This window comes from Purpureocillium lilacinum, assembly GCF_023168085.1.
Source record: "Purpureocillium lilacinum CBS 284.36 DNA, scaffold_7, whole genome shotgun sequence".
In the NCBI taxonomy this organism is placed as follows: Eukaryota; Fungi; Ascomycota; class Sordariomycetes; order Hypocreales; family Ophiocordycipitaceae; genus Purpureocillium; species Purpureocillium lilacinum.
Window position 1 is genome coordinate 1,635,356 of NW_027072117.1, and position 12,441 is coordinate 1,647,796.

A 12,441-nucleotide genomic window follows, 5' to 3' on the forward strand; every position below is an offset into this window, starting at 1 on the left:
GACGTCATGGCACCGCCGGACGTCATGCTGGCGACGAGAGGCTCACGGCCGTGCCTCAACACGGCATGACTGCGTCTGTTGCGCGGACGGTGCCAACTGCGAGGGTGTCGGCATCGGCATCTGTCTTGGCGTCGCACCGTCTTGCCCCTGCCGGATGTTTGTGCGAGCGCGTACGTGTCTATGTACGTTGGCCAGTCCTCTCTCACGACGCCCATGCCCGCGTCTGGGACCTTGCCTGCGTGGAATGTGTCTCGAGGTCTCATGACCCTACCCACTCGGCGCTAACGGGTCCGTTTAGGTTCACTTGCACCGGGTGGCGACGAACAAAGCAAACGGCCTCTCTCCCGATTGCGTCGAGGCAGGCAGGGCAAGCACAGCTGCCCAATTCTCGGCCGATGATCAATTGTTGGTCAATTGGTTGGTGTTGCTTGGGCCAGGCTCAACCGCGCACGCCTTGGACGTTGGGACGTTGAGCGGCAACATGCTGGGCGGCGAGCCACATTACATATCACCCACACGGCTGGAGCGTGAGTTGCATTGCCGCCCCGTGTGGCCTCGCACCACGCCACAAGCTCGTCGTCCCATCTCATTCGCCGGGAACTCGGGTCCCTTGGCTGGCGTTGGACGCCGCACGCTCGACCTGCAGATGCTGGAACGGCCCTTGTGGCAGCCACCAATGCGCTTACACCACGATCCGGCGCGAGTTATCCCGTCAACGACGCCTTTCCCTTGCCAGTAGGACTGGATCTGGGATCTCATCCGCGTACAGTACCTTCATTGTACAGTATTGTATGTACAGTACTATGCGCAACTTCGTGCAGACATCTAGGAGCATCGCTGCGGAAACGCTGATGTCATGCCCAAGCGTGGGTCGCCCCTTGCGATCTTGACCATGAGAGCTCTACTTCCAGATATTGACGCACTTCATCATGGGCGATGTCGTGCAAGTCAATCAGCTCTTTTGTGGGCAGCCGTGCAGCAATCATGGCCTCATCTTCTCAGCTATTTCCGCAGCTCACCTTGCATCTCGCCGGATCTAGTCAGGTGAGATGGTCATGTGCATCAGCAGCGGAGTCGTCGCTATTTTAATAGGCTTTGGGATCGCGTCACCACTGGAGCCTTTCTGGTTTTCAGCGAAGCGCGTGTTACACACGGTGATGGCGACATCTCCTGCGCCTGGCAACACGAGTGTTTGCAAGAGCATCGAATAAGTCAGTGTGAGAGACGTTGGCGGCTCTTCCTTCGTCCGTATACGAATGACCGCCCGGCTGGGATTCGCAGATTACGTCGTTTTGCGGTTGCCTTCCTGACATGCTAGCTACGTCGAAAACCGGTAGGAGCCCCGACGTACTGATGCATATTCCCGATCAACAAGCTTAATCACCATCTTGCAAAACAAGCTTTGGCGCTGGCTCGGACGGAACCAGATCCTCCTCAGACTCTCGCCAGTGTTAAAGGCCAGGAGGTCCGCCCAATTCCGGCAGGAGAAGCAATCTTTGTGTGTCATCCAATGACACGCCGAGGCTTCACGGGCTGGCTCGGTGCCAGCAACACTTCCAACTCTTGGCCATTCAATCTGGCCTCGCACCTACTGCGTAGGGAAAGTTGAAACGATTTATTGGGTGCCTGGACGCAATTAGTTTGTGTCATTACCGACCCCAGGCATGCGAATGTATCCCGACGTACATGCGCTGAGCGTGCGCGGACGTGCCTCCCGTCGTCCGCCAGTCATGCCATAAGCATCACTCACGGTGAGCCCAACAAACCAAGGCACTGGTATGAGCGGTTTTCCTTCTGCGCTGGTCTGTCGACGAGATTGGACCGTGGGCATGCGTCATATGTGACGGTTTCACGCACACTTCCTACGCCCATGCAACACTACGCTTCATCGTGGGCCTATGGCAACCAGTCGGGACCCTGACATTAGCCTCATTCTCACTGCTGCAGTCGACCGAATCGCCGTCGGGTACATGCGCGAATTCGAACACTCATGTCGCCGCCCAAGCCGGGCAACTTGATGATGCTTCGTCCCGGCTCAGATGACCCTCAACCCGGTACGAGTCAGTGGCAAGAAACAAGCACGGAGACCCGGCTCGGTGCTACTCTCTACATCTCGCAGGCGAGGTGCCAAAACAAGGGCAAGGTCGCTCACTGACTTTCGCTCTTTGCCGGCGTGCTTGGACCAGACTTTGGATCGAGGCCCTCATCCAAGCCTCGTCCTTTGCGGATGCCGCCGAGCGGCTGTTGTCTCGTGCGACAACGAATTCTCTTTGGGGGCACGCAGTACGATTCCCATTGTGTGACGCAGCACAGCCCAGGGTGGCGATCCCTGTGTGCGGCAACCTTGCGAGCGCGCGGGCGGAACAAAGGGGGAGGCAACTACGACAGAAGAGGCCGGCAGCCAGGACTGAAGCTATGCCTCATGTGTGCTGCATCAGGTGAGCTCGCGCGTTCGAAAACAGCTCTGCGGTATCCAGAAACTCACAGAAGCCCGCTTTCGCAAGCTTCTGCGAACGTAGTGACATGGCTATGGTATCCGTGTTCCAGACTATGTGACCTAGAGCCGTATCAACTCGCACCAGCGCTCGTTGACCAGTTTCAGGGGTCATCGAAGCAAACCAAGCGACCATCTCGCCTCCTGGAGCCGATGGTAACACGCAACACATATGGCTGGCCTGGCCCGGCAGGAACACGCGCCTCTTGCGCTGATTGCTCCTCCAAGAAGCCTCCTCATAGCCAGATCGTCGCGTCGGGCCTTGCCAGACTTAGGTAGGTCGTCTGTTCAACTATAGTGTAGACGACCTTTGCTTCCAAACACGAGCCACGCGGCAGCTTCCATCCCTCCCTTCTTTCTCGTTCCCCCACCCCTCCTCCCCTCTTCTCCAACCCAGAACTGCAGCGCATATCGTCTCTGCATATATACATACTACATGCTGGCATCCCAATCCGGCCGGATGCATGCATGCGCCCTGCAGGCGGCCCATGGGCCACGCGCCGCCGGCCGGCGGGCCATCGACGAGCGTCAGAACTCAGGATCATGCGTGCAGCCTCGTCTGCCCTACCCTGCGCGGCCCTCTCCCTCTCTTGGGCAATGGTCTTGGTCTTGATCATGGTCATGGCCATGAACATGGCTGGCTGGCTGGCTGGCTGGGAAGCTATCCCGCCGCCGTCTCACGGGCGCCAACAACGCCGCGCCGTTCGGGGGCCAAGAAGAAAGTGCAGTGCATCAATCCTTTCCTTCCTGTCGTCTTGTCTCGCAAAGGGAACCCCCCCCCCCCCCCCCCCCCCTTGTCCCCCCAACAAGGTGGCGGCGGCATTTGTTATTCCAGAGCACCGGTGTGTGCGTGTCACCACACATCACAGTACCTTCACGCCGCGCGGTGCGGAATGTGTGTGCGGTTTGGTGAGTTCATGTATGTCAGACGAGCGGGCACGCGCATGGATGGCGCAGCGTCCAGTCGCATGACGAAGGGGGACCCCAACTCCTGCTCGAGGACGCCTCGAAACACAGGCAGATGGCCAGAACAAGAGGCCCCTACTTGGTACTTTCGCCAGCTTTCCGAAAAGAGACAGGGGTGCATCCTAAGACTGTATTCCATGTGCCGTGGCGCCGTCTTCCTACTCGCCTTTCCCTGGCCAGCCCTGGCCAGACTGGAAACACCCTCATAACTACATATTGGTTACACCAGCCCCTACCCGTTTGCCGTACACCTCGCCAGCTTGTAAGCAATTCAATCGTGCATCAGACTTAATCTTCGTCATCCACCTTGTCCGCCACCATGTCTTTGGCCGTGTTGATCACCTTCTCCGGAGGCCTCTCCAGAGCGACCGCAGGGCTGCTCATCCCGCCAGCGATGGGACTCATCTGGCCGCTGCCGGGCACGCTTCCATGCCCGCTAATGAGCCCGCTCGCCGGGAGGCTGCCACCAGGCACCGGGCTCTTCTCGTCATCGGGAATATCGGGCACCATGCTCGGGTCAAGCCCCGGGATGTGGATGCGCTTCGCCTCATTCTGATATGCCGCGGGGATGATTTCAATGATTTCGTCGCGCGGGAATTTGAGAGTAGGAATTTCCATGGTGGAACAATGCATCAAGTAAGCATACAGGACGCGTAGCACTGACTCGTGGGCGATGATAAGGAGGTCGTTCTGCTCGCGCTCGAGCTCGAGGATGATGGGCTCGAGGCGCACAGCAAGATCATGGTAAGACTATGCGCTGTCAGCAGGTCCGCATACATCAATGCCCATGGATACATACCTCTGCGCGGGGATATCTGTGGTGGTAGGGATCCATCTCATGTTTCTCCACCTCTTCTGGATATAATTGCCGAATGACACGCTCCGACATCTTTTCGCAGATGCCAGGGTTTATCTGGCTCATCTGCGACCGTTGACGGACCTTGAACCCTTTGTCCTTCAAATAGTCCGATGTTTGGACGGTTCTCATCCGCGTCGACGTCCAGACGGAAAGTTGCCGTAGCGGCGTCGGGGCACCGCCCTTCTCGACTCGCTCAGCTTCCTCCTGCTCGCGATGCCTCAGGAGCGTCTCGGACATCTTCTGAGAGTAGAGGCGTCCCAGTTCCGAAAGCGGCGCATCAGCCTTATAAGAGTCCTCCTCCTCGGTGGTGCCTGCGCGAACGAAGAACGTGGTACGTGACTTGATGTGCAGGTTGGTGAGGTAAAAGACGATGCGATGAGACAGGTAGTTGAAGCTGACGTTATTGTAAAAGAATTTGGCGCCAGCATTGATCATCTTGATGTAGTTGAGTTCAGGTTCGTTCATCGACTCAAACATCGGGATGCGCATCTCTATGCGCTTGAGGTACAGCTGAGCGGCCTCGTCGGGATCCATTCCGGCAAACTAGAGTAAATAACGTTGATCAGATGTCGGTCCATACCCTACGGCACAGGGCACTCACGTCTGGAGATGAAATCTTGACATTTCTCGCATTCTCGACAAGAATACGTTCATCGTCCACGTACGACTCGATGAAAAGAGTCTCCGCTGCGTCAGTATTTCGGCTCGTCGCACGGTGTTGGCAACACATACCTGGACATCGTGCTTTGCCAGCTCCTTGGCGAGGGAGCGTCTACCGCTCGCGGTCGGGTTCACGGCATCGTAGATAGCGACTTGGCCATTCTCGTGATTCAGCCAGGCATAAATGTCTTCGCGACACTTCTTCAAGATCTTCTGCCGCAGGATGACGGAAGAAGGCGAGGCATTCGGAAAGAAGTAGTCGTCAGGCACTGAGCCTTCCGGACCGATGGTGGCGCGGCGGTAGTCGCCCAGATGAAAGATTCGCGTCTTGACGCCGAGCCATTGCAGGTACCTGGCGAGCGACACGCAAATGTGACTGCGAAAGTGAGTTTGGGTCCCAATGGGTGAGTGGATTCGACTCACGTCTTGCCGCGTGCTGGTGGCCCGACCATGACGATGGCAATCCGTCCCGAGTGGAACAATCGACCAGACATGGTACTGTAGAGCTGGGCCGGGGCCATATCCTGGTCCTCGGGAATGTCGTGGATACCGTCGATGAACGTGGAGCTCTTGCGGCGGTACCGGGGCGCGTTGGCCGCGATCTCGGCAGTACTGCCTCATCAGCTTCACTTATCATGCTGAAAGTTATTGCCGGTCTTACAGTAAAGTGTCCATCTCGACGTTTGCTTGCGGGGCTTTGCTGGGAGAATGGGTTGGGGAGCGAGGGGTGAAGGTCTTGGGCACGCATGCACCAGCGTGAACCTCTCTGGGGCGAAGCGGTCAGCCCGATGCTGGAAGGCCCCGACTTGATAAGCGGGCCGAATGCCGAACTCGTGGACTCGTGAGCTCGTCGAAGCTCCGCCGTGCTCCAGCGGATCGCCTCAGTGCCTCTGGTCAGTTGGATAGCCAGAGAAGCTGCTAGCTGGAAGGATACTTGACGATGCGATGCAGGCTAAGCAAGCTCGACGATCGGATATTGTCGGGATGAGCGCCCCGCTGACGAGGAGCCGGCTATCTGTTTAGTAGCAGCAGTGTGCTGCGAGAGTAGCTGGCTAAGATGAAGAGGGGCCGATGAGAATAATGGACTTTCAAGTTTGAGCGGTATATATTGGAGGGAGAAGTACGGAGGGCTTTCCTCATCATGAACGAAACGTCCCGGGTAAGAGCAATGACGGCTTGGAGGCCAACAATACTGCAGGGGGGACCACCGCGTGCGCCTGCCGCCCAGATTCAGAGATGACACAGGGTACAGATACCTTGAGCGGGAAGCTCCATGGCCAGGACCACGCGCCGAGGCTCAGCCCGGTGCGGTACCCGGTACGCTCAGCCAAGTCCCCGCCACGGCAGTCCAGAAGCCACACCAACGCACAGCCCGGAGCGGAACATTCCCCCATCCGCCCGCAGCTCCCCGGTCGGCCACCTCACTGGCGGCGCCTGACTGTCGCCTCCACTAGGTATGCCAGCGCCATCCACTGCTGCTGGCTTCCATTGGGTTGCGTTGACTAAAGGTACGTACCGCACCCGCTGGCCGGCTCCCGCCCAGAAGGCGACCGGCGGCTGATGAAAATTATTCCTCAAACACTCCTCTCCATATCCAACCACACCCGAGGTCGTCATCGCGTCACCTGGCGTCCTGGATCCCGACCGACCTGCGACTCAAGGCCTCGTCACAGCCTTGTCACCCGCCCGTCTCGCTCGGCTCTGCGGAGGAGGCTCCTCGTCTTCCCACTCCTGATTTCTTTCGCCGCGCCTGCAGCTTCGTCGCTGGATCCACCGCGACGCCGCTCCGGAACCCGTCACAATGGCGTCGTCGTCGCTCGACCCGATACGCTCCCTCCTCTTCGCCAACCCAATTGCCATCACGATAGGAGATGCGCTCAACTCCTTCTCCGAGCGCAGAGCCAAGCTCGGCCTGTCCAACCCCGGCACCATCGAGACCCTCGCCAAGGAGGTCCAGCGCGATGTCTTCCTCAACAACTACATGTTCACCGGCATCCGCGCCGACCTGACCAAGATCTTCAGCATGGCGCCGCTCTTCCAGGTCTCCCACCAGTTCGCAATGGGCGAGCGCATCAACCCCTACACCTTTGCCGCCATGTACGGCACCGGCAAGGTAGGTCGCTGACGGCAGACTCGTGACGCAACGCCGTTCGTGCTAACTCTTGCAGGTCTTCTGCCAAGGCAACATCGACAACGAGGGCTCTCTCTCCGGCCGCTTCAACTTCCGCTGGACCGATAAGCTCGTGTCCAAGTCGCAGCTCTCCATCTCCCCCGGCGGCCAGGACATGGCCCAGTTCGAGCACGAGTACACCGGCAATGACTTCAGCGCCTCCCTCAAGATGCTTAACCCCTCGTTCCTCGAGGGCGGAATGACTGGCATCTACATCGGAAGCTACCTGCAGTCTGTCACCCCCCGTCTTGCTCTTGGCCTTGAGACTCTCTGGCAGCGCCCCGCCCTCACCCAGGGCCCCGAGTGCGCCGTTTCGTACTGCGCTCGCTACAAGGCCGAGGACTGGGTCGCCACCGCTCAGCTGCAGGCTGCCATGGGAACGCTTAACACCTCATACTGGCGCAAGCTCTCCGACAAGGTCCAGGCCGGTGTCGACCTGAGCCTCGGTCTCGTTCCTGCTGCCGGCGGTCTTATGGGCGGCGGCCTCCAGAAGGAGGGCGTCACCACCATCGGCGCCAAGTATGACTTCCGCATGTCTACTTTCCGCGCTCAGGTCGACTCCAAGGGCAAGCTCTCCTGCCTGCTCGAGAAGCGTGTTGCTCCTCCCGTCATGATGACTTTCGCGGCCGACGTCGACCACTTCACGGTAGGTGATCCCGTGCGCCTGGCTAGTTTGAACCCTAGCTGACCCTGAACAGCAACAAGCGAAGCTGGGCCTTGGTGTGTCCATTGAGGCTGCACCTGAAGAGCTGCAAGACCAGCAGGAGGCTCTGGGTGCCCAGACGCCCCCCAACATCCCCTTCTAAGCCCGACAAGGTCGGTGACGAAGGCGTCTCGGCTCCAACTCTACTCTTACCATGAAGCTGCCCCGCGTGGCCGACGTCGTGCGGCCGATAATCGAGCGCCGTCACTTCATCCGATGTCTTAATATTTCGTCCTCGTCTCCAGCGCCTCCAGCTCTGAAGACGGCGCCTCCGATGTCGCCTTTGCGCGGCGGCCGCCACGTTTGCGGGCAGCTTCGTCCCGATAGATATTGCCAACACAGCCGAGACAGCAAACGAAGGTTTATCTGGCGCCTATATTGACGCCTTTTGCGCACGGCGGTCCGCCTGGTTCAGGAGCGGTGGGAAATCTTGGATCGGTAGCCACGTCCGCAAGCATGTGTATATTACAATCCTCAAAAGGGCCTCCTATGCGGGGCCTTGTAACGCAGTATGGGGGCATGTTTGGTTTCCCAGGAGTAGGGGCTTCGATGGGCCCTGTGTACGGCCGACGGTTACGGGGGTTCTCGGAGCAGAATCCTAAATCCTGGTTGTAGTGTACGAGGATATAGACGAAACCGATTGTTCTACATGTTGCACTAGCCTTCGTCCCAACGTGCTCGGATCTCAGTCTTGGCATTCCAAATGAGACGTCTTAGTATTCCTTCTTCAGTAGGCATAGTCTGTCGTAACTACTACTGTCGTGAGCGGCCCGGCTTCTATGCCGCCCATTGCTCTGTGCATCTCGCTACGTATGCAATAGTGCTCTCCCCGCCCTACTCAACGCCGTGGTATCGTGCAACCCTCCCATGCATGCCATGTCTATCGCGGCCATCTGCCAGTGTCGTCTGTGCGTCTCACGCTCCGCCATCGCCATGCCATATCATGCAATCTATGCAATCGCTGCTCATGTGCCTTTGTGTCGAGTGTGACCGGCAAAGCTGTGAATCTTGGAAGAAAACAGAGGAGGAAAACAGGGAGCCGTCATAGGGTCCCATCGAAAACACTACATGACTGAACACTCCCGTTCGGGTTGGTCGCCTTGCGGTTTCTGTTTCGCGGACTTGTCCTTCGGCTTGGTGCTCTTGTTCTTAGTTGGTGTGCTCTGTGCGTGAGCAGAAGACTTGTCTACGTCTTCGGGGGATTCGGGCGCCTTGACTGAGGCGTCCGACCCCAGTGGTGCGGTCGAGTTAGACGCCGATGCGGTGAGCCCATTCGACTCTGCGAGGGGCTCTCTGCTCGGTTTCATGAGCCCGCCCAGACGGCTCATGGAGAAGCTAGGCCGACCCTCGCCGGACTGGCTTGCCGGGCGACTCTGTCGTCCGAGTGCAAAGCGAGAAGCGGCGCGCGAAAGGCGTGATGCCGTGGTCTCGTCGCTTGGTGTGATTACAGGCGAGCTTGCGCCGGGGGTGACGGCTGGAGACACCGCAGCCGAGTCCGTGAATACGCTCTGACGGCGGGAACCACCCGGCGTTGAGGCTGTGGAGGGAGCAACCCATGCTCTGTCGGCATTCAGACGATGGGGCCGCTCTCCCTCGAATGAGAGCCGAATGCTAGGCGGCTTGCTCCTTGATGCCTCTGCGACAGGAGTGTCATCGTGATGCCGCTCGTTGAGTCGACTGTGCGCCATGAGGTCTCCGTGGAAAGCTGCAGCCGCAGATGGCAGCTCAAGGCTCGTTTTGGACGACTCGACATAGGATGGAGGCTCAGCTTCCGTGCCCTCTGTTGATGGGCAAGTCATGTCCACCATTGGCACGACCTGGTAGAACAAGAGGTATGGCATCTCTTCCTTCAGTGAACGCCTGATGTCGTCCACGAATACGACACGATTGTCCGTGTCCAGGTCGTCAAACCGAACCCACTGCGCCTCCTCGTAGTCCGGTGGCGGATCAAAATCGTGCCTCCGATTACCGGTGAGCAGCTTAGGTGCCACCCTAGCAAAGGCGATGTAGTGACCGCTTTGGAGGGAGTCCCCACGATGGCAGACGACGGACTGGAGGACTAGCTTGTACTCTGTGCTTAACTCGTTCTCCTCGTCGGGTTCAGGGTTGCCTGCCAGCATGAAGTGCGGTAGCCGTAGACTGTCAGGGATGTCGATGAACGTGTTGGAGCGCTGTGGCAGGCCTGACTCGGTCATGGCGTAGCGCTTGAGGCAAATGCCGACAATTGGACGCTGATCGAAATTCATAGCAACCTCAACGTCGTTGCGGGGCTCATTTGTTGTGAGTGCGTGCCAGGCTGTTCCGCTTGTCAGTAATATGTCTCGGAGACGCGAATGCTGCTACTTACGAATAAGGCGAAAGAATTGCCAGGCAGGTATAGTTACCGCCTTGACCACTGTTGACCCTTTGCGGCGTCGCCTCGGGAGGTTCACTCCATCCGCGGTTGGCCGGCCTTGCTCGTCCACATGGATGCGCTGAATCACGCTTGTGGAGCGATGCCTAGTTGATGGGCGTTTCTGTAGAGTATCCGCCTTTTCGCCATCGTCCTTGTTTGTTGAATTGTCCTGATCCTGCGCGGAGCTTGTATCGTTGGTTTTGGTTGAGACGATTGAGCTCGTTCGTTCAATTACCTCACCAAACGGTGAGGAAGGGGACGACATGTCAATAGGGGACGCCGTCATTGACGAGGAGGAACCAGCCTCTTCGCCTCTGATAAGGCGAATCGTGCTTTGGTGAACCAGATTAGGCCGATCTTCCGGCTTGCCTTCATCGATGGTCGACCGTTTCCCTTCCTCACTATCTCGCAGCACATCCACGCGGGCATTGAAGTACTCTTCAAGGCAGTCTTCGAGCTTGACGCCTCTGCCTTCAGGATCGGGGGGAACGGCAAGGTTCAGGAGCCGCTCATACACGACCTTGTGGTCGTCCTTGTCCTTCTTGCCTTGGTGGAAAAGGTCCACCTGTAAGGAGAGGAGGGGCAACTGCAGGGTTTCGGTGAGGAACGCAAATGCTTCTGAGGTGTCTTGCTGTTCTAGCAAACGAGCATCTGGCCAACCGCAGTCGCCGATGGTATCCTGTATCAGTTTCGTCTTACAAAGTCAGCGTCGCTGTAATACTGGATTTGCATGTCGCAACCCACCAGGTCAGTCCGGATCAGCTTTCCGGAGCGCAGCATGTTGACCCATATGCGCAACAGGTTGACGAGCTTATACCGGGGATCCTCTAGAGTAAAGTCGGTTTTGAGCATGCACTCGAACGCGTCCAGCTTGGAGAACATGGCGAAGAGCAGAGCATCGAGGTAACAAGTGACGCTTTCTCGATTTTCGGCACCGACCATGTGGACACTTGGATCGTAGGAGACAATGATACCGGCCTGAGCCTTCTGTTCTATGTCGATGAAGTCGGCCGTCCTCTTCGGATCACCATCGGCGAACTTGGTGGCCATGATATCGCGAATGTGCTCGGAGGATACATTGGTGATGTTGAGGCGGTCGAGAAGCGCCTGGACCTCATCGATCTGGCCGTACGTTAGCGGGGCACTCAACAGTCTGATCGGCGCCTGCCTACCTTGCTGTCATCGAGGTCCTTGTCGGCGTCAAGCTTGGCGGCGTGCTTTGCGCTGTCTATCTTGAACATTGCGCGGAAAGCCTCGGCGGACAGTGGCCGGGACTTGGACACGGTCAACCCCTGCTCGCAGAGACAATGGGGCGTTCGGGAGGCGGCCTACCTTGTCCTTGTGCCCAGGCGGCACCGACTTGCTGCGTCGATGCGTGCCATTCTTGTCGCGCAGGCTGAGGAACTTTCTTGGAAACTCCTTCATGATTTATATCGCGGCGGCGAGGGGACTCGACTCGACTCGACTCGGCCGGGAGAGCCTCGCAGGGTTCAGCGGGGCAGCAGCTGCATGCGGATTCCCATCGTCGGGCTGCGCGCCAGTGCCGCCGTTGAGGCTTTTGGGGAGACTCGGAGGGCGCGCAGTTCGCGGGGAACTCGACCAGCAGCAGCTGGAATGGCGGGGTGGCAGTGTCGAGCAGGGGTGAGACGGAGGACGACGACGCTAGACGATGGCAGATCGAAGACTGGGAGGCGGCGGGAGCAGCAGCGGAGACGGTGTTGACGGCAAGCTCAGTGACACAAAGGGCGACGTGACGTGTACGTGTAATAGGATAAGTCGAGATCTCGTCGAGCATGGGCGGCGTGGGAGGCGTGGCCAGAAAGCGGGCGTCTCGAGACGGACAGATGGATTGACAGGGTCTTGGAGACGATTTGATGGTTTTAACAGGACGGGATGGAGCTTCTGCGACACCCCTGTGGTGTCCGCTGGACCTTCCTGAACCTGCTGACGCCGCTCCACTGTATCCGCCCACTGAGGTGGTCGCTGGGTGCCTGTAGGCGGGCGGGAGGGACGGGAACCCTGGACGGGGTCCGGTAGCCGTCCGAAGCTATCTGCGCACTGTATCACCCGGGGCGCTCAGCACATCTATTCTTGTGCGAAAACAAGTCCGATCTCACTGTGTTCTAGGATCTGTTCCAGGCTGCCTGCAAGTCTCGGTGGGCGCCTTGACCAGGCGCACCGCCATCCAGGTCCA

At 58.4% G+C, this 12,441-nt stretch overlaps 3 protein-coding genes across 3 annotated transcripts; 1 reads left to right on the forward strand and 2 right to left on the reverse strand.

The window, feature by feature from the left end:
• Positions 1-3,748: 3,748 nt before the first annotated feature.
• Positions 3,749-5,654, reverse strand: PLICBS_009392 (uncharacterized protein; the record flags this gene model as incomplete). Its single annotated transcript, XM_018325007.2, has 6 exons — positions 3,749-4,210; positions 4,260-4,862; positions 4,921-5,001; positions 5,052-5,355; positions 5,403-5,591; positions 5,641-5,654. 6 exons carry the CDS (start codon positions 5,652-5,654, stop codon positions 3,749-3,751), a joined length of 1,653 nt encoding a protein of 550 aa, XP_018176401.1.
• A 1,126-nt stretch (positions 5,655-6,780) lies between these two features.
• On the forward strand, positions 6,781-7,955 carry PLICBS_009393 (translocase of outer mitochondrial membrane; the record flags this gene model as incomplete). The annotated part of the gene is made up of 3 exons (XM_018325008.2): positions 6,781-7,092; positions 7,148-7,795; positions 7,848-7,955. The coding sequence occupies 3 exons, from the start codon at positions 6,781-6,783 to the stop codon at positions 7,953-7,955; spliced, it is 1,068 nt and encodes a 355-aa protein (XP_018176402.1).
• Positions 7,956-8,916: 961 nt separating this feature from the next.
• On the reverse strand, positions 8,917-11,672 carry PLICBS_009394 (uncharacterized protein; the record flags this gene model as incomplete). The annotated part of the gene is made up of 5 exons (XM_065601619.1): positions 8,917-10,148; positions 10,200-10,926; positions 10,947-11,369; positions 11,420-11,521; positions 11,580-11,672. 5 exons carry the CDS (start codon positions 11,670-11,672, stop codon positions 8,917-8,919), a joined length of 2,577 nt encoding a protein of 858 aa, XP_065457691.1.
• Between the last annotated feature and the right edge of the window lie 769 nt (positions 11,673-12,441).